Source organism: Zosterops lateralis, assembly GCF_965231275.1.
Source record: "Zosterops lateralis genome assembly, chromosome: 11".
Taxonomy (NCBI): Eukaryota; Metazoa; Chordata; class Aves; order Passeriformes; family Zosteropidae; genus Zosterops; species Zosterops lateralis.
The window spans coordinates 4,334,739-4,356,274 of NC_139771.1; the positions used below are offsets into that span (position 1 = coordinate 4,334,739).

General features: G+C 39.3%; 1 protein-coding gene across 1 annotated transcript in view; it reads left to right on the plus strand.

The window, feature by feature from the left end:
* Nucleotides 1-21,536, plus strand: part of DOCK3 (dedicator of cytokinesis 3) — a gene marked incomplete at its 5' end in the record, with an annotated part of 197,309 nt that overhangs the window by 20,062 nt on the left and 155,711 nt on the right. The window contains 4 exons of the mRNA XM_083869273.1: nt 6,474-6,557; nt 15,415-15,455; nt 17,270-17,325; nt 20,043-20,139. Of these exons, the coding sequence (XP_083725399.1) occupies nt 6,474-6,557; nt 15,415-15,455; nt 17,270-17,325; nt 20,043-20,139 (278 nt within the window). The remainder of the gene's footprint in view (nt 1-6,473; nt 6,558-15,414; nt 15,456-17,269; nt 17,326-20,042; nt 20,140-21,536) is intronic.

Sequence of the window (21,536 nt, forward strand, 5' to 3'; positions counted from 1 at the left end):
CCCATAGAGTCCATTAAATCATGGCCTCATCAACATCTTATGACAAAGAAAAATCAAAATGTGGTTTGGCATATTGGATCTGTTCCGGTAGCAATGGTTTCTATTGTGGATGTCAAAACCTGGGAAATAAATAATAATTTTGAAAAGCCAAATTTAATGATTGAGACACATAGTTCAGATTTGGAGAAGGAAAAAGAAACCATGTAAGCATGGAAACTCTTGAATTGATTTTGTTTCTCAGTCTTCACTTAAATAAGTTCAGATTTTCATTGTTACATCTTGGACAGTGGGGAGGGAAAGGGCTTTTTTCCTTCATGAAAACAAACAAATTATTCATGAGCTGAACTGATATTATGTAGTGTAAATAAAATATTATGCAAGATCAAAATATTTTTTTAGGCTTCACTGAAATGTGTAGAAATAGTTTAAAAAAATAAGAAAGTACATGAGAAGGCATATAGCCCTGTCAGTTCATTGCATAACTTTGTGTAAATGGTAAGAAAAAAAATAATATAATGTTTTAAGGGAATGAGCATCTGGATGTGTTGGGCTGGGTGGTTCTCTGCGGTTCCTTGTTGTGGTTCTGGGGTTTCCCACTGTTCGTGTGGCAAATGTGACACATTTCTATTACTGTGGTTATCAGAGCATTGACATCCATTTAAGAAGAAAATGATCAGTGGCAGCATTGGAGCCCAGGTGAGACTGGGACACAGGAACCGGAACTGGGAAGAATTATAAGAGGAAGATACATTTTAAATTGTATCACAGCAAAAGGGAAACAACCTCTGTGGTTGGTGGCAGAAGGTGACAACGAGACAGGTGAAATCTGATTCATCATTTCTCTGTGAGTTGTGTTCTCTCTGCCGTGCTGGTGCTCAGATGAGGTCCCAAAGCCGTCCATGGCACAGGACAGCAGAGGCTCAGGCGGTGACTCTGACAGTGTGCGGGGGTTTCCGGCATTCCAGCCCTGTCCCGTCCCCGGTCCTGCCCCGGCCATGCTTTCCCTCAGGGCTGGAGCTTTCCCCGGGCTCCCGTGCCTCCTGGGACGGGGCCTTGCAGAGCCAGGACACGTCCATGGTTTGTTCTGTTGGCTTCGGAACTTGAGGGATTATTTCATTTCTGTCACCCACAGTACCTCATGAGGAGTCTCATAGTTTATGCACTGTGTGAAGAAGTATTGAATAAAGTCCTGAGCTCTGCTGCTTCCTCTGACACTGCTCTGCTTTCTGCACTGGAAGTGGTGAATAGCAGCGGTTCCCTGTGCACCTTCTGTCAGTTATCCCCTCTCCAGCCTCTCAGCCTTCCTGGGACAGAATTCCCATCTTGGTTATCAATCACATAAAAACCCTTATTCAGTTTGTCCTTCCTCACTTCTTTCTACCTGTTCTTATGCTGTTCCATCCTTTTTGGCAAAGGATTAGCTTTTGACAAAGGGGAAAACTGGCACATGGGGTTCATTGGGAGTTTTATGTAGTCCTGTGGGTAATGGTGTCTCCCCTTTTTCCCCAAGACAATATTGTGTGTGATGTGGGATGGTCTCTGACAGTGGCTGAGCACTGTTTTATGGTAAGACCTCTGACATTGCAGGGTTCCACTTCATGTGGCACTAGCAAGGGAGGAGATGATTTTGTGTGTGAGCTGAGGGTTGTTCATCCCTCATGGAATACACACAGGTGAACTGAACACTGCTCATCTGCCAGCTCTGCTTGTGGAGCTTGGGTCCATCTGTAACTCTCTATTAATCTGAATAGCCTGAGTGGCCTTATAAACTTTGTGGCTTCTCTAAATGATGAGTTTTTTGAGATCATTTAGGAATACTTGAAACAGGAAAGATTCCAACAGAGATCCCTTCAGAGCTTGCTGCTCAATACGTCCTCTCTAAGGGAAATGGCTCTTTTATTTCACATCACTTTGCTGATTGTTTATCTGTGCAAACACCTTCCCACTTTATCACAGCCAAGTGCAATTTCTTCAAGAGCTATTGACAGGGGCTGTTTGAGAACATAGTTTGTAAAACCTCCTGAGTTGTATCAACTGGATCTTCTTCGTTCACACAGCAAGGAGCTGCTTTAGGTGGAGCACAGGAGGAATCAAAGGTGTGCAAAGATGCGTTGGCTTAACAGGTCCTTTTTGTCTTTTGATGCAGTTTCTCTTCTGCTGGTTACTTGCAATGCAGCTATTTATATTGTACTGTGTCAGGCCATATCCATGGGCAGGGAAAAATCTATCATCCCCTGGATCCTTGACTTCTGAAACCATTATTCCAGTGCCATCTGTTCTTATATATTGTACCCCACAATTCCTTCACGTGTTCTGGTACAGCGTGAGAGTCACTGCCTGTGTGAACTGGTTTGTGCCTTTCTTACTGGTAAATTCCAGAGGTGAAGAGGGAAGGATTTCCTTCCCTGTGGTCCAGTTTAAGTACCACAGATAAGGGACTTCAGTCTTGGAGATAATTCCTGAACCACGTGGCTTGTGGTGCTGTTTCACAGCTTTCCTCTTTAGCAGAATGTTGGCTTTTTTTCTCTTTAGCACAATATTGGCTTTAACTGCTGCCTGAAGTGACTTTGTGAGGGGCACCACAACCTCCTTATAGACCTGAATGATGGCAAGGGGCTTCATATCTGAAAATGGATATTAAATATTTCAGCAGTGTGTCCTGGAGTCCAAGAGCGATCAGTCAGATCCGTAAAGTGGTGGGTAAAAGCTTTGCTTTGTGCCTCTTTTGATGATATGTTACTTGTGTATTCTGGTGACCAAGAATGTGAATCTTGTAAGAGATGATGGAAGGACTGATGGGCAGTTTGTAGGTGATCATGTAGGGTAAAGAATTTCTCTGTGGAAAGGAAAGAAATCAGCTGTCAGAGTCCTCTCTGTAAATTATTTTCTTCAGAATAGTTGAATTACTCTGTATTTCTCATTTATATTTGTGATCATATTTTTCAAATAATGCTGCTAAGAAGAGTTGTGTACATAAAAGGGTACATGAATAAGGTTGTCTTGCATAATGCATCTTTAGCTTAACAAATGAGTAACATCCATAACTTTTTTGGAAGTAACTGTTGGAATAATAAATCAGACTATAAAAGAAGCTTAAATTTCTGTGATTCTGTCATAATCAGGAGATTTTTTATTCTCTTTTATTTCAGAAATGCTAAATTTTTTTCTTGTTACACAGTTTAGCAAGGCAGTTTTGTCTATTGGGTCAATTTATTTGGATTCTTTAATTTTTCCTGACTTTGATTTAGTGTGGCTGGAAAATCATTTCCTTTAGAGTTTTGGCTTCCATTGTTTTGATAATATCTATATTGCTATTCACCAGTCCTATGGACTGATTATAAAAACTGTCAAACAGAAGAGACTAACAGAATTTATTGATGATTGCAAAAGGAATTAGATTCTATACTGTTGTATTGAGAATGAAGGGGGTTGTTACTTTTGTATGAGAATTAATTTTCTAATTGAGTGTGATCACCAATATCTAGAGCTGATGGGATCAGTTCATTTCTGGTTTGTGATTTTTGCTTATTTATTCTTTTTTTTGAGTGAAGTAGACCTAAGGAAAGAGCTTTATCTATCTTATTAATAGGGCACTCTGAATCCCAAAGAGCCAGTTATATATTGTAGTCTCTTTGTATCAGATGTTCTTTGTGTGACCAGTAGGATCCTTTTAAAGATAGATAGTTTATATCTGTAAACTAACACATCTATTAGAATTACTTCCTATAAGACTAAATATATTAGTCACCATTCCTGACCATATTTAAAAAAAAAATTATCAGCAATTGAAAAATCCTCAGTACTGTCTTTTCCTGGTACTTTCCTTTAGCTTTTATTCCAAATTCACCTGTATTATTACATAACAAGCAGGTATTTGACGGCCAAGAACCGGTACTTTCTTTCCCAGCTGCATCCTTGATCCAGTAGCTTTAATATAGTAAATAGTTGTCATAGGAAGTCAGCTGCTGTGTGCTAATTCAGAGCACCTAATGCAGTGTTAGCCTGCAATAAAACTTTGCAGGGTTACTGTTTCTTCTTGGGCTTGGCTGAGTAAGACCAGTCGAGTTGTTTTGCCACCATGATTTAACTTTTCTATTGTCTACAGCCACTAACACCCACCTGTCCCATGGCTGGTGTCTCTCTCATGAGATCCATGGCATGTTCAGAAAAGATGAAAATGGTCTGGAAACTGGCTTTTAATATTATCATGCCTATATTAATTCTTAAAATTAATAATGTATCTAAAATTACTCTCATAAATGAATATCTTATTACTGTACTAACAGTTGTCCATTTTGTTTTCTGGTGTTTTCAAAGGTAGCTTTTTACCCAAGGTGTTTGAAATTCCCCTTTTTGAGACATGAATGTTTTAGTGGTTTTGTTGGTTTGAACCAAAAAATCACATTTTAATACAGAGCTTTGCAGTATTTTGCAAATCAACTTTTATTTTCTTGATTTGGTAAAATTGCCAATTAGAAAAAAGAAAACAATTTCTATACTAAGGATCCAGCTATCTAAAGGATTTTATTCTAAGGATCCAGCTATCTAAAATACTGAAGGGGAAATATTAAAAAAAAAAAAAAAAAAAAAAAAAAAAAAAAAGGGGGGGGAAAAAAAGAAGCAAAAGCCATGGGAGGTTTGATTATGTCCTGCCAGTTCAGCATTTCAGTTGTCAGTGTTCCTGTACTTTGGAGACGCTTTAAGTAGTTTTTCTTTGGTTGAAATCCATATTTATGATTTGTTCATGGGTGAAGAATGGATCCAGAATGCTGATGAGCTTAGCTTTTGTTGGATTATGCTGTCTGCATTATTCCAGTCTGTTGTTGTGTTCCTCCTGCCTCTGATGTAAACAAGAATTTAAAGCCTCATTTAACTGACGGTGACTTCTGCTGGGCCATAAGAGCTGAGAGAGCAGTTTAGATTTGTTGATGAAATTCTGAGTTCTTAACTCTTGGGATTAAACCCTGCATCGAGTCTCACAGTGGAAATGCAAGCATTTGATGCCATTTAGTTCCCTGTGATATTTTTTTTTTTTGCAAACATCTGTGTGGGTGTTTGCCTGGTGGGTGTAATTTGTTCTTTCTTACCCTTGCCCATTATGAAGTGTATGTATAGGGTTAGAATGCAGTTTTGTTTTGGTGGCAGTTCTCATTATTTCTTAGAAATGCAAGATTCAAGAGACCTAACTCATGGTACATGGTGCAGATGGGAGTCTTGGGTTCCATGGTGTTCTTCCCCTGGAATTCAGCTCTGTGTGCAGTCAGAGGGACTCTTGGCTTTGGCTTGGGAGGATCTTTAGGGAGGAGCTGAACTCAGCAGGCTGGAGCTCCAGCACTGTGGGTTTGATCCCTCTATGGGCCATTCACTTGAGTTGGACTGGATGGTCCTGGTGGGTCCCTTCCAACTCAGAATATTCTGTGAAATGTGCCTCCTTCACATGGGAGCATCTTAACCACGGCTGGAGTGTTTGCATTCCAAGGGGGATGTTCTCTGGAATTGGAGAAAAGGATGGTGCCCACTGGGGGTCACTGTTTGAGCTTGTGGAATTACACGTGCAATGCTCCGGGGTGTGTAGGTGACATACAGGGGAACTCTCCTGGTTGTGTGTTTACCTGCAACAAGGTACTGGAGTGCTTGCATTTAATCTGTAAATTAAAAACTCTGGGGGAGTTTTTAATGCTGGGACTGGGGGGAGGTAGGACATTACCTGCAATTCACCCTTTGTTCTGACATCTCATGTTTGAGGAGACTACCCACGCCTGTTGTATTTTGATAAACATAGCTGAAGAATATATCATTATACACTGTGAATTTTTAAAACTGATTAAAATTTTTCATTTAGTATTTTTATTTATTGTATAAATATTTTCTGAAACATTGAAATGGGTTCTTATTTTCCCTGGTTAATGAAAATTAAAGATACCTGGAAAAGTAAGATGTTATCATATTAGTGCTTATGAGAAGTAGATTCTTATGTATTCTTTCATATGTCTGCTTAAATATAATATATGGTATTATAGGATTTTTTGCAGTGTATTAGATGCGCAGATGGTATTTGAAATAATTTCAACTTGGAGAAAAGTAAATGCTGGAGTTGAATTCCTTTTGTAACCTTTGCAATTTGGGCAGCCTGTTCCACCGATGGGTTGTGGACTAGAGTAAGAATTGTAGACAAGGAAATCTTTGTGTGCAATGTGAATCAGAGGTTGCTGATTAAAAGTGATTACAAGCCTTGGGTAATTTAAAAATATTTTTAAAAGCTCAGCTTTTATCTTGTTGTTGAGCTTAATAAGGGCTCCTAAGGGCTGGAATAAAGGTACCTGATCAGGAAAAGTTGGCTGACAGGTTTTCTGGGCAGCTATGTAAGAGCTATTTTTATGCAGGGAGTGAGCTAAAGGGCTATGCTTAGAAGAAAATTCACACAAAGATCCAAGCCTCATATGTGTCTCTCTCTCTTTTTCCCCACCCTCTAGTGATATGCAGCTTCCGAGGAACTGTTCCGCAAGGTTTGGTCCTGGAATTAGGTGAAACTGTCCAGATCCTGGAGAAATGTGAAGGTAAGTGTGATGTCCAAGAAGGAACCCCATTTTCTATGTAAGAATATACAAATATTTTAATTTAGCAGATTTTAATAAGTTCTGTGGAAGTCATGATGCATCAAATCAAAGCACTTGAATAAAACCTACTCTGACCCACTTTCCATAGGAAAGGCTGAGTGCTCTTGGCACTAATCCAGTCTGATAGGGGGTCAGTGTGTTTGAAGTTAACCATCTGTCCAGAAAATCTTGAACCCTGACCTGATTGTTGTATTGTAACTGGGTCTTACACTGAATTTTCATCATGTAGAGTATATAATCAGTATCTTTTTTTTTACTATATTTCCTCAGTGTTACTGTTATGCATTTCTATTAAGTGTATCAATTTAATTACTTAGAAACATCTGTACAGGTGGAAAATATTATTTTTTAAATAGATTAGCAATACCAGAAAAAGTGTAAAAAATGTGGGTTATGGGGAGATTTCTGCATTTATCTTGATGTGTGTTTTTGTACCTTAAGCAAAATGCCATTGTAAATTTTATAGTTCTTATGTTGCTGGAGATGTCTGTGTGTGAATAAATTGAATGTCCTAATGCTCTGCTTTATTCATAATGAAGAATATGATTTGAAGTTGTATGTAAAAGGAGAATTAATCTTATCCCAATGTTCAAGCAAGTATTGTAAAACATGTCTGGTGAGAAGTAGGTTGATGAGATACAGTATAAGAACATGTTTCGCTATAGTCTGAGGTGGAATAATGTGACCTTAATCCTGAAGTGTTAAACAAATTCAAAACCCAGATCCACAAATTAGAATTCCAAATTAACATTCCACAAAGTTGTACATGTAGGTTTTTGTTTAATGTAGTTTTTCATCTCCAGTGTTAGTGTTGCTCCCCAGACCTTCTGCATGCTTGTCAGCAGATTCTGCTTGGCCTCTCTCATGCCTGGAACTTTTCTTTTGCTCTTGATGCTTTTTCTTGTACTCAGGTGTTTGTTTTCCTAGTGACCTAAATCGTCACAAAAAAGTCACCTTTTCTATGCTAATTTTTCCAGTAATGTACATTTGTAAAAATTCTGTTGAATGAGGTCTTTGCAGTGCAGTGGAGAAAATTAACCACAAAGAAGTTTGCTGTAAAAAATCCCTTGCTTTTTTTAAAAACCACAAGTGGTGTGATGGGTTAAGCTGTGCTCACACACTGATGGCAGACTGTAGTTATTCTACCAGGTCTTGTGAATTAGAAGGTGGTGCAAGCTCAAGATAAAAGTATCTCTTTGCTTAGGATGGGGTAACTAAGAGAATTAAGCATTGTATATTGTTGAAAGCAGTCATGGTATTTTCCAACCATTTCTGGGAAATTTTTAAAACTGGGAAATTAAAGCATGATCTCCAAGGAGCAGGTTGTTTATGGAAAACAAATGGATAATCCAACTTGTCTTTACAGTGTCAAAATAATTGGGCTTTGAGTATTTTTTGAGGATGATTCCTCAAAAGCAATTCATGCCAGTCTTCAAATTGCTGACAAAGGAGGTCCTCAGGCAGGGTTTTCCTGGATGGAAGAAGCTTTGTACAGAATTTTTTGGTTTTGTTTTTTAAGCCCTTTGTCCTGTCATTTTGGTTGAGGCGCCTTTACCATGGACTTTGTGTATAAAAATATACAGTAATTTTGATAATAACATCTGGAACTCCACACTATGAAACTCATCTGAATATTCAGATGGTCTGTGCTGCAGCTCTTGCATTTGTGAATTATGCAAAAAAGCACAGTAAAATGTGCAATGTAGGCTCTTAAGAGGGGAAAAAGAAAAGCTGTTGCTTTTTAAGCATTCTTGTCTAAGTGGTTGTTTAACAGGGTCCTCTACTTCTGCATTATTTGCTGGGGATTCTTTTGTGTAGACAGACTGGATAAAATAATGTTAACCCACACAAAATAAGGGTCACTGCTGTGAGAGTCACAGGAGATCCATTGCTGTTTCAGCTTCACTTCTTGAATAGTTGATGCATAATTGTCTGCAGCAGGGATTTTTCTGTCTGAGTTGAAAAGATTCACATACACAAAAACTTCTAGAGATGTGAACTATAATTTCAGAGACTCACCAAAGAATTCAAGGCTGACAAAGATTCAAAGAGTAGCTATACTTCTGAATGTGCTTATTTTTAATCATAATAACTTACCGAATAACTGTATTTGTATTATAAAAGAGCAAGTGCTCTTCTGTAGTGACTGGTGTAAGAAGCAGTTACTGCAGTAAGAACCAGTCTTTTAGTCTTCTTTCTAAAGGAAACTGCTTTTAGAGCAATTGAATGAAAGAGGAGGGAATTTCCTATTTCAGGATTTTGGGTACCACTGCAGCAAAGTTTTATAGGTATTTGCAGAGTAAAGAAACAAATGTAGGTGTATACACACACACGCACACAGAGGTATTTGTCAAATACCAAATGATGACATGTTTAAGAATATTGTGGTTGTCTCTGCATTTTTAAAATCAAATGGAGTGAAATAGAGTTGTCTTTTTAAAATTGGATCTTGGTCACATGCTTGAAATTGGAACTTTTGGATTTCCCCAAATTTGTGTGACTGCTCCTCTGTGTGCCTTCATACCAGACCACAAATATCTAAATCACTGGTTTTTAACCCTTCCTAAGTCTGAAAAAGGTCTCCCACTGCCCCACTATTCCAGTAAATCAAACCCATGGACTTGGTACCTGCCTTTCCTCTGCAGCTACCAAAGGCTCCACTGTTTCTGTCAAACACCAGCTGTAAAGCATGACGTGTTCACAACGGACTCTCAGATCCTCCACTGGTCTCACTCAAAGGTTAGAAATGTTCATCAAGGCACTACTTAGATTTGTGGTTGTCATTCACAGCTTTCCCTCTCTCTGTTCCCCTCTGAGCCCTTCCACTTCTGATCTTGGCACCGAGGGAGGGCTGGAACACCAAGTGGAGCTCTCTGCTCTGCCGGCCCTGCCTGGAGGAGCTGAAGGGGCATTAGTGTGCCGCTTGCAAATGCTGAAAGATGGAGTTTTCTTTTGTCAAGTGGCAAAGCATGAGCATTCTCCTGGTTTGAAATACACATTTGGACTGTGCATTCTAAAGAGCACCCTGTCTTTCAAATCACATGGCCTTTGCCCTGCCACAGGCACTGGCTGTCAGTAACTAGAGGCATTGAGACTAAATTTAAAATGTCTGCTTTGTCCATTTATTTTTATTGCTAGAAGGCAATTTTCTTTAGATTAAAAATGCTATAACTTCAGTAACTGTAATTATTACCTTGAGAATTTTGTATATTCACTGAAGAATAGAAACACCAGTTAATGCCTGAAGCACAGTTGAAAGAACATTATCTTACCCATGCAAATTCTGCTATCCACACAAGTATTTATCTACATGGTTTTCATATGTGTACATTAATAATTGTGTTCTTAAACCATGCTTAAAATATATTTAAAGTTTCCCTCTGTTATTCCAACAGTTAATGACATGGTCAAAATAAGGTATTTGGGACACATAAGCAGCAGATATAACTTGCAATTAGGGTTTTTTTAAAATTCTTGATGAATTCAGTGTACTTGAGAAGTGATGCCTTTGCCATGGTTCCAAGCAGATGAGGAAGGAGTCCCTCTCCAGGCTGTCAGTGCTGTGGGAGCCCTGCAGGTTTCCTCCCATCTGAGTCAGTAGCTCTCCTGGGGCTGCCTGGACCAAAGTGACTCTCTCCCAGTAATTTGTGTTTGGCTGAGGAGGATGTCTCCCATGAGATACCCCTTTTCCTATTTGGTTTTTCTCCCTCTTTTCATCCTGTTTTCCCTCTTTGTCTTTTGTGGAATGTGCCCATGGAAGCAAAGCCTCTCAGGATCACAGCTCTGCTGTGGCAGACCTTGCCCAGTTATTGAAAGTCATCTTTCAGAGCACAGAAGTGGCTTCTTGACAGCCAATGCCACAATAAAGCACATCCCATCTCTCTTTGCCTTTTGTCGTGGCAGCCCTGGCAGCATGATCAGCATATTCCTGTGGCTCTGCTGGCCCCAGGCTCTCCCTGATGTGGTGCTGGCAGGCTGGGCCAAGGGATTCAGCTGCTGCTCCTCCTGCCTGGTGTGAGTGGAGCAGCCAGCCTGGGACAGAACGCTCCAGGCATCGGGAGGGTTTTGCTGAGCACTGCTTCTGTCCCTCTCCTGGGTCACTTTGGGTGCCTTTAGCTCTGCACAGCAGTTCACACGCAGATAATAAGGTAAAAACAATTGTTTATTGGCTTGGATATGCAGATGACAGCTTTGCTCCAGGAGTGAAGGTTACTCGCATTATTGCCAGGTACATTTATTTTTGTAGGACAAAGAATGCTCAAGTTCCTGTAGCAGATTCTACTAGCAGTACTTTATTTAAGAACAAATTTTAACTTTAGGATCTACTAAAAATATTTATGTAATTTATTTTCAGAATTTTATTTGTCAAGAAATTATATGCAGATTTTTTCCTGCAGTCTGCAGCTCATTATTCTTTACTTAACACTGATACTTGAACTTTATTTTTCTGAAAAATAGATCAATATCTTTCAATTAGGACCCTTTCACTTTTTTGTTACTGAGTCCTCTAAAGGAATGAGCTGTTCCTATGTGACAGACCTCTTGTGGATTAAGTGGAAATCTAAAAAAGGTTGTGAGATGGCTTTTAGAAAGAATATTGTTCAACACACTTTCAAGTAAAGATCAAAAAATCATTGGTAACTCTTCTAGTCACTGAAATAAAGAGGTTGAGATGTGCAGGACTGCCACAGAGTTACTTTTGCAACTTAACTAGGGCTGCACTATTGCTGAGACTCCTGAGTGTGACACACCCTTGGAAAGAGGGTTTTCAGTCTTTATCCAACAGTTTGCAGATTCTCTAATGTGGCTTCAAGTTCCCCCATTGGATTTCCACAGGTACAGATAGTTTTAGAGTGACATTTCTGGTAGACTAATTCTTGGTTTTCTTGTACCAAATGATGTGTATGGTATGGAATATCCCTTGGCTAATTCAGGTCAGCCATCTCAGCTGTGTCCCCTCCCAGCCTCCCTGCAGGCCTGATCATTATTTCACATTAATTTATTCACAGAATTCTTGTCACTTTATAGCTGTGTTTTTCTGCTTCTTGATTTTAAATCCCATCTGCTTCACCACTTCTGTGAAGTCAGTACCCTCTAAAGACCATGTGTCACTATTAAATGCAAGCCATAACTCTGAAATATTAACAGTTATTATTTGCAGTGCAGTGACATCTTAAACCTGTTGGTCAGCGTTGTGTCTAACCAGGGAGTGCTTGTTGGGATCACAATTAGCTGAGGCACCTGCCTGGATTTGATGATTATTGTCATTAAATGCTCTCTAAGATAAATGATTTCATCAATATTAATGTATTTTAGACTAATTCTAGAATGCAGGTTTAGTTCATTTTAGGGAATAATATGTAGCAATTTTTTCTGTGGATGGCAGGAACAAGGAACTCTGCACACCTGAGATGCTCTAGAAACACGTGGCTTTATTATTACAAGGGTCGTGGGTAAAGCGGGCTCTGCTTCCAGCCACCAGCCTGGGCTGGAGCAAAGCCCTAAAGAGAGAATGGGGAGAGAGAGATAGAAGAGAGCTAAGGGGTAAAAACGGGGCAGGAGCAGGGGAAAAACGTGGGGAGAAAACAGGAGCAAGAGAGGTGAGAGAGAGGAGAGGAGATGGGCCAAAAGAGGTAAGGGAAGAAGGGTGAGGGCCAGAGGAGAGAGGTAAGGGCAAAAGGTAGGAGAGCCAGAACAAGAGGGTGATCCTCTTGTTACAATACAATATATCTTTTTTTCTGTTGAATATTCTAATTCACATTGACCAACCGGCATGAGATACAAAACCTACAAACTTTGCATGCAGCCTATAAGAACTACTACATTACCATGTCATTTTACTTTCTAAGCTCTATAGACTTCTTTCTTATGCCCTTGTTCCCGGATGTCTTTGCCAAGGTGGAAAGGCAACATTCTTGTCTTTTTGTCAGCTAATCACCGTCTTCCTGCCTGCCTGCCTGCCATGATCACATCTCAAAACTGGCTTCCATTTCTATTTCACTCACAGGTTTTATATCTGCAGTATTTCTTACCATGCAGTCATATTCATAAGTCCTTCCTGTCCCATCTTTCCCAACAATAATGTAACGCAGATGCAATTTTCTAAATGCACCTTTAAAAAAAAAGCATTGTACCTTTTCCCATAGCTTTTGCTTTGTGATATAGAATGAGTTGTGCATTTTACAGTGTGGGGATTTCAGCTTCTGCTGAGCTCCTTGACTGTCTCTTGCTTGCACAAAGTTGGAGGAAACTCAAAATAGAGAGGGGTGACTTGAAAAAATTATACCACATTAAAAAAAAGGAAAAAAAGAAAGAAAAAAAAAAAGTGCAACTAAGATCTGGAGAGCACAGTTTATAAGATTAAAGGAAATGTAACAACTTCTCCAATATATGGATAAAACTACAGAGGGAGGTCAACAAAACGTTTTCCATGATGTCCAAAACAAAAAAATCAAATATTTTGATGCTTTCAAATAGCATCAAAGAAAGTTCAGATTGTAAAGGGCATGTATGTTTGTCTGAGCCACTGAAATAAGTTGTCCAGTGAGGATTTGCCATCTTCACTTCACACAAATATGCCAGATTTCCAAGTATTTTACCGAAATCTCACATTACCCTCAGTTTTACTGACCAATGTTGAGCTGTAAAAGAAATTAATTTTAAAAAGGTTCCTGTGCAGCACCACTGCTTTCCAGCTGCTCTGGAGTAGCAGAAATAGAGCTTCCTTGGAATTTGGTGCAGAAATACCTTGGAATCTAGGTTTTACAAATGTATGGATCATTTTCCATAGACAAGGAGTGCAGTGTTCTTCTGCCCTGATAATAAATGATTGGCTGCTGTTTAAACCAGACTAAATGTGAGGAGAGATTTAGAGACATGACTTGGATGAGCTGGGTGACTTCTCAGGGTCCTTCCCTGACTGTTTTTCCCAACACTGTAAACACAGAGCTTGTAAGCTTTGAAAATTTGTTTTGGAATAAAGAACAAAAACTTAAGAAATGAGGTAGCATTTTAGAAATGTGTTTTGTTTACTGCCCTGCAGATCTGATTATTAATGGTCACCCCCTTCACTGAGTTTTGTTCTTTTACAGGTCTGTTCACAAACTTGGATAAAGTCACTTTTTCCCTGTTTACCAAGAAGTTTGTCATTTTGTTTGTCTTAGTGCTTAAATGTCTGGTTAATTCTGAGGTACAGACTTGTATTTAATATTAGTAACAGTGAATCACAGGATAAATGCATTTATTTTTTTCTGTGACCTTAAAAATATGCAGCATCTGTTGCTCAGAGCAGGTGTGGGCACAGTTGTGTGGAGTTCTAGAAATCACTCATGTTAAGGATCTGTATGTGTTGTTTATGCATTTATGTATATATTGATATGGTTGCACTGATGTTTGATCAACTAAAATGAATTCAAAACAACAATAGTTTATCTTTTTAAATAAGCAATGATTTCATAGGAAAACAAATCTTTGTGTTATGTCCTATCTTCATGAGAAATTTCTGTAATGAAGAAGATGGATTTTAATTTCCTCTGTACTAAGGCTTGCATTTGTCTTGAATTCATATTGACTTAGATTCCCTTTTTAAAACAAAATAAAAATTCAAGACTATCAGGCTGTCTTTAAAACAAATTCAAGGCCTTTTCCCCCACGTCTGATCCTCTCAATGAAACTCTTATCATAATTCAGCCAAATCTGAAGTCGTTTTTCTAAGAGACACAAACTACCCACTTAGTTTGTTCTGTTCTTCTCTAATCTCCATGGCAAATTAATGTCAGGTTTTGTCAGGGCAATTTTAAATAAGGGAGGGAAAGACAGTAAGTGGGAATTCACTGGGAAAATGAGAGGACTTTTTATGGGAAGTGGATTTAGCTGATGTGGAAGTGTTGGCTTTTGGCAGGCCTGGGCTGTCCTGGCTGACACCTGAGGGCTGAGCTTAGCTCAGAGCTGGGCCTGGCCAAGTTCGCCCAGGAATTTGGGATAGCTGGGAAGGGCCAGGCCCCCTCCCCGGACCTGGCACCCACTGTCCCCCTGCAGTCCTGGGGCTCTTCCAGGCCCAGGTCCAGGGTGTGCTGCTTTTCCACTCTTCAGCTGGGTGAGGTTTTCAGTCCCTTTATTCCCAGCTGAACCCTGCAGTGACATTGCTGTCACCTGTGGGAAGCAGCAGGAACTGGGTTCTTCTGTTTAACTTGCAGTTTTATGTTTTATTCCTCATTTATTTTCCTGTCTGGAGCTCTTTCCTGGTGGGGGATACAAGAATAATAATAATGGGGTGTGTAAATAAGATCCTAAAACCTGTTCTCTACTCAGACATACATAAGACCAGACACATGCAAAGAATTTATATTTGTTTAAAGCACATTAGAAATGTATGATAAGGGCTTTTACAGATTTCTGAAGTCTGGAGATTTTGTCAAGATAAACACTGCAACAAGACTCATGTGCCAGCCTGGAGGAGAAGAGTTCAGTGCAGACTCTGCCTTGAGTGCTGAATGAATCTTTGCCACAGTGACTAAGGATTATTAGTGCAGGGATGCAGGGACTAGCTAACCTGCTTTTATTCCTGTTGGGAAGAAACAAGAGCATTGCTGGTTGTTAAGGGCTTGTCATCATTGCAGAGCAAAATAAAAGTAATTTTTACAAAAAACCCTAGCAAAAAAATCTTTTAAAATTCCACCTATGTGAGGCACAGCTGGTTTTTTAGGTGATCTCAGTGACTGCATAGTTGTAGTCAGTTTGCCTCTGTGTGAAGAAAGCAGTGCCACAAAAAATTATAATGTGTTTTATCTGGTTTCAGGTTGGTACAGAGGTGTTTCCATTAAGAAGCCCTGTGTCAAGGTAAGCATGAATACATTTGTTAATATAATGGGAGATTAAATCTATTTTGCTGTTGCAACCCAGTAAACTTTTCATTTTTCTTCTCTAACTTTTTTCCTGTGGGAGGATTAGATTTCTTTTTAAATTGACTGATATTCATTAATCATTCAAAGGATCAGAAACCTTCCTGACATTTAACATGTAATTTTTTCAACATTTATAAATCTCATCCAGTTTGATCCTCTCCACCCTACTCCCCTAAGAAAAGCAAAGATGGGTTATATTGCATTGCTTAAATGCAGCATTTTTAAGAACACATTTAATAAGTTATTAATCTAAGACAATTTTGAAAAAAGTCTGTTGAAAAAGGATTTTTTAAGTTGTTGGGGGGGGTTTCAGATCTTTACATTTTAACCATTGGATTTTGTTATTTTCCATTTTTCCCATTGTTTTTGCTTTTGGAGAACTTTTTTGACTGTTCTGGTATGGTTGTTTTCATGAGGACATCTAAGTTTTTTAAAATGTTTATATCCAAACATGCCAGTAGGTGCTTCTGTATGAGCTTTGCTTCATTATCTGTTGGTTTAAATGTTGCTTGTGTTTTAAAGAGAGAAAAGTACCAGATTCCTCATGTTTACCTGTATTATGGAATAAAAGATTACCTGTATTACACTGTCATGGCTATACTACTCTTTTAATGAAATGTCTGCAGTCGCTGTGTGTGTTGGTACTTCTGCTGGTATTTATGTTCAGTTTTGATAGGAGAGCCCTCCAAACCTTCCCTGGTTTCTTAGATACCAGAAATAGGCAGCATTAACTGGAAGTGAACCAAACAAGAAACTGAAGTGCCATTTCTTTCTTTTCTGGATTTTCATGTGGCTGAGAGCAAGCACATTTGCTGTTTTCCTGGCGAAGCCATTCCTCTTAGATTCAGTTTTTTTCCTCGTGTAATTTTAGTCTTGCCTATGAACAAGAAGGAATTTTCCTTAGCATTTGGAATCTTCTTTACTTAGTATTCCTTTCAAACCCTCCCTCCCCAAAAGTTTTTCTTCCTAAATTGTATGGTTTTAAAGCTCTAAAAATTGAAAGCCCACACTTGATTTCTGGCATTTTTGTCAAAGGCTGTCAGCTGGTTTTTAATCCTAAGATTTCCAATGCTGCTCCTGTATTTCCCACTGAAGTGCAGATTGCTGTTCTTACACACTGACAGACTTTGCTGTGAGGATTCAGGGCCATGTGCTTTACAGAGACTGTGGAAAATATTTGGATTAAATTATCCCTTCTCCCCATGCCTCAACACACAAGAACCCTCTGGCACAGGCAAGGTTAGAGTCCAGCCCTCATGGGAGCAGCAAAAGACAAATAACTGGAGGCATCCCAAGTGGGTTTGAACAGCTTTTCCTTGGAAAGGGAGGAAAACTGATAGCTCCAGGGTATCCGAGTAATAGAATACTTCTGTATATGAAGGCTCAATGCAAATTTGATGGTGGGCTTTTAGTTTTTGTTTAATCTGTCCTTTTAAGCCTCTGTCTGTGTCACCCCTAATCAGCATTAGCCTGCTCTGGGAGCTGCTGGTGCTGTGCTGCAAACTGCAGAAGAGCTTTTCTGATCTTCCCAGGTGGAGGTTTGGTCCAGTGTGGTGTCCTGGTCTAAGACAGACTAAACCAGTCAATTGTTACTAGTCTGAATGTAAAGTTTCAACTGGCAGCTTTGACACAATGGTTGTTTAGGGGTTTTTTAATAGATATATTGGCAGTTATTTATTGTGGCTTAGGTTACCAATGTTAAAAACTACAAATGTATTTTTCTAACATATAGAATTTTTCCTCTTGCAGGGGATTTTTCCTGCAAATTATATTCACTTGAAAAAGGCAATTGTCAGTAACAGAGGGTGAGTATTTTTCCTTCTTTTTAAGAAGCTCCAGTGCTTTTTATCTAGAAGGGAAACAAATAAATACCTATTGAAACTTACAGAGATGTTTTAGTTCATTGTGTCTTTTTTGTGTATGAGGGTTTGAAAATTAAATGTAATTCTACAGAGTTGGGGGAGTGGTTTGTTTTTAATATAGCAAGAATCAGATCTGATGGTTACTCTTGTTTGCTTTTGGCTCATAAAACTGTAACTTTAGAGGTATCATCTGAAACACATGCATTTAAGGAACTCTACTTATATTCTTCCATTTCTGCTTGTTCTGTCACTGGCAAAATACTGTATTTTCCTGTTCCTTATGGAGGCAGCATTCTGTAGACAGCCCATCTCATTTATCTACAGATTTTCAGAGTCACAGCTGACAGGTAACTGTGTTACCTTCAGCCTTTTCTGAAGGATCCAGCCCTCCCCACCTCACCCAAAGAGTGACTGAAGTGGACTACTGAAAACTTCTGCCTTTCTCTTTGTAGCTCATGTGTTGCTGGCAGTGGGTTTGTTTCAGTTCATATGAATAACAACACTGGTGGCAATGTCATGTCAGGGAAGTTACTGACTGGGGGCTCTGCAACCTGCAAAGTTTCCTCTGAGGTTGACTGAGACTCCTGAAATCAATAGCTTGTGTTTTCACTGCTGCTTTTACTTATCTACATATTCCAGATAAAGGCTGCTGTGGGGAGATTTATAATGCCAGTGTTTCAGACAGTGACCTGAGGCAGCAAATTAAATGTGGAAGATAAAATGTATTAAATGGCACTTAGTGAACTACCTGCAGAAAAACAGGTGACTTCTGATAGTCTTGAATTATAGATTTGTTCCCAAAGTGCCTCAGTAAAGGTTGTAAGGGCAGTGGTAGTACTGATGCCTCATAATTCTGGAGTGTAATAAAATGATATCTATTGCGTAGAATAACCACTCCTGATGTGTACTCTCCTCAGGGGAAGGAGCAGTTCCCTGTGATGTGTAGTTAATTAGTCCTTGATGTTACTTTAGAGTTTGTGAAGGGCAACCAGTTCAGATACTTATTAGAAAGCTGATACACTGTTTAAAAGTATCAAAGCCTTATGCACCAATTGATACAATAGAATGTAGGGCAGTTCCTGAACAAGAGGGGCACGAGTATTTCATGTTCTGGTTAAAAACTCTTTATTTCAGAATATATTTCAAGTAGCATTATAAACACTTGTGAAATAACAGAGCATGTGTTGAACCTCCAGGTAGCTGAACACCACACACCATCTGCTCAGTGCCCCCTGCCCTCCCCAAACAACCCTAGAGACATCAGGGACTGTCCCCAGGGCTGGGCTGTGAGGACAGGCTGGGAGTTGGGGTTGTTCAGCCTGGAGAGAAGACAAGTGATGCCTTGGGAAGGCTGACCTGAAACAGAGACTGGACAGAGCTAGAGAATAAAGCAGGTATTTATTAAAAGGCCTCTAGAATACCCCTTGGGCAGGACAAGACCCTGACCTCTACATCCAACGTGGACTAAGAATGGTCACAAAATGGCTGACCAGTCACAGGGTGACATTTTTATAAGTTTTAGTTCATTTGCATATTGGGGTTTAATTGTCCAAATACAGCTTCAGGTTGTGAGGTCTCATCCTTCTTGTTTTCTCTCTTCAGTCCACCCTTGTTTGTGCTTTTGGGCCTGAAAGTTGTCCTTGGTCTTCAGCAGGAAAAGGATTTGTTTTGTCTCCCTGCTCTGTGAAGAGAGCTTACTAACACTTAATATGAGGCTCAGAACTGCACCCCTAGGCAGCACAGAATCTGAAAAACATGAAAGCTAAAACTTAAAGCATTAGAAGGCTCTGGATAGAGCTGCTTGTGTCCTTTCAGTATCTAAAGGGGTCTTGTGAGATGACAGGGACAGGGCTTTTGACAGGGTCTATAGGAATCAGATAAGAGAGGATGGTTTACATTTAAGAAAGATGTATTTTAGGCTCTGGGCAGTGAAACCTTGATATATTTTGCCTAGAGAAGCTGTAGCTGCTCCATCCCTGGAAGTGTTCAAGACCAGATTGGATGGGGTTTGGAGCAACCTGGGACAGTGGAAGGTGTCCCTGACCATGGCAGGGGGTGGAATGTGATGAGCCTTGAGTCCCTTCCAGTCCAAACCGCTCTTGTGGTTCTCCCTTAATGGTTTTGGAAAATCTTTACCACAAAGGAACAGGTTTTATTCTTTAGATTAGAGGATAGATCCCTCAGATTTCATCTGCAACATTGAAAAAGCCTTCTGGATAGGACAGGTTAGTAGGCAGCAGGTATTTTGGGTAGTTTTCATATTGGCTAACATTTCTGGAGGGGGAGAAAGGTGTGGACTGGCTTAGGGAAGGGACCCAAATTGCAAAGGACCCCACTCTACAGGCAAGTTAATTAAACATTCTGTAGTAATGAAAATTTTCCATTGACCTTGATTAGAATGAAATGATGTATTTTGAACAGGTAACCAGGAAATGCTTCACATAAGCTTAATCTTGGGGAATGTAATGGAGGAACAATTGCTATGACTCTGGAGTTGCTTCAGTTTTACAACAGACAAAATGATCCTCTTAAGATATTCTCCTTATGTTGAATAAATTCAAGTTCTAGAATTCTGCAAATTACTCTGCTGCCACATTTCTTTTTCTGCCTTTTCCAGGGTACATTTCTTGATTTTTTCCCCCCCTCTTTTTCTTTTACAGGCAATATGAAACAGTTGTTCCTCTTGAAGATTCTGTGGTGACCGAAGTCACAGCAACGCTGCAGGAATGGGCCGTGCTCTGGAAACAGCTGTATGTGGTAAGAGCAGTACTCCTCTCCTTGCATACCTCTAATACTCTGGGAGAAATGTTGCCTGCCTTTGTGCATTCAAAATCCATCAGAATCATAATCAGAATTGTTGGATTCCTTGTATTTAATGAGGGTTCCCTAACTGCAGTATAATGGATCACGTAAGAGTAACATGGGCTACACTGGAAATTTCTGCAGTTCTGAAATTCTACCTTTAAATCTGAAAACTTCATTGTTATTAAAAAAGGCAACAATTTTAAAGTGCTATTAAATATATAAGAAATAATATAATACTTCTGTAAGTCCCATCAAAGACTTCAAAAATTATTCGGTACAGTTTCTAAGTAGTTGTTTTAGTGTCTGAAGTCTGAAAGAAGAACTCAAACTATGGGAAGTTTTGTACAATTGTTCCTCCATAAATTAGAAATAAACACTAGGATAAGTGTATTGAGTTTTATGCACATAATTTTTTATATAATTTTCAGTTGCTGCCACGTAATGTCTCCTACTTCTGCCTTCATCCTTCTTCTTTTCTTATATTTTAATAGCTAAAGTTCATGGTACAGCAGATAAAAAACTTGAACATTTGAAGGTATTTTTTCCTGGTCTTTATTTTTGCTTTCTCAGCTGAGTAATTGCAAGCCTTAGCATTAGGATTAAGAACTGTAGATGGTTTAAGCTTGCATTTCTTTCCTTTAGAGAAATACCTTTCCATAAGCTGCGACAGCTTTGTTTCCTCATTTAAACCTGCAGTGGCAACAGTTACATGTCTAGGAAATGAACCCAGGAATGATCCAGTGGAGTGCGTCTAGTGCATCTTCAGCATAACCAGCTATGTTCTGTACTTCAAAAAGCAATCAGCTCTTAGGAAATCAGTTTTATTCTTGATGGTCCCAGTTCTTCTGTGGGGTCAGATGTCCCTGGAGGCCTTTTCTTGGAAAGGAGCATCTGATCTAATGGAGGAGGGGCAGGGAATGTGGTATATACCATATTTTATACCACTCTTTACACCTAGTACTCCTTCTTTTTCCATTGCACATACTTACTTACCTCTCTGGTGTATGGGAATAAAGTCATCTTTTCTGTTTTCTTCCTGTAAGGTTTTTTTTCCTCCCTCTCTCCCCAGTGTCAGCTGAAGATAACAGTAATATTGGCAATGGTATTAAATTGGAAAAAGGGGAACCATTTTACCTACAAATGAGTTAAATTTTCTTTCTACTAAAGTATTTTTTTTTTATTGTTAACACCAGTTCCTTGAGGGGAAGGAGAGAGAAAGCTCTAGCTATAAACTTTCATTTAGTGATTTTTCTTTCTGGGACTGCTTTCTATTGTAGCTCATTACATTTCTTATAACATTGCACAAAACATTATTGTATTCTTAAATAACAGGGGAAAGAATTTACTAT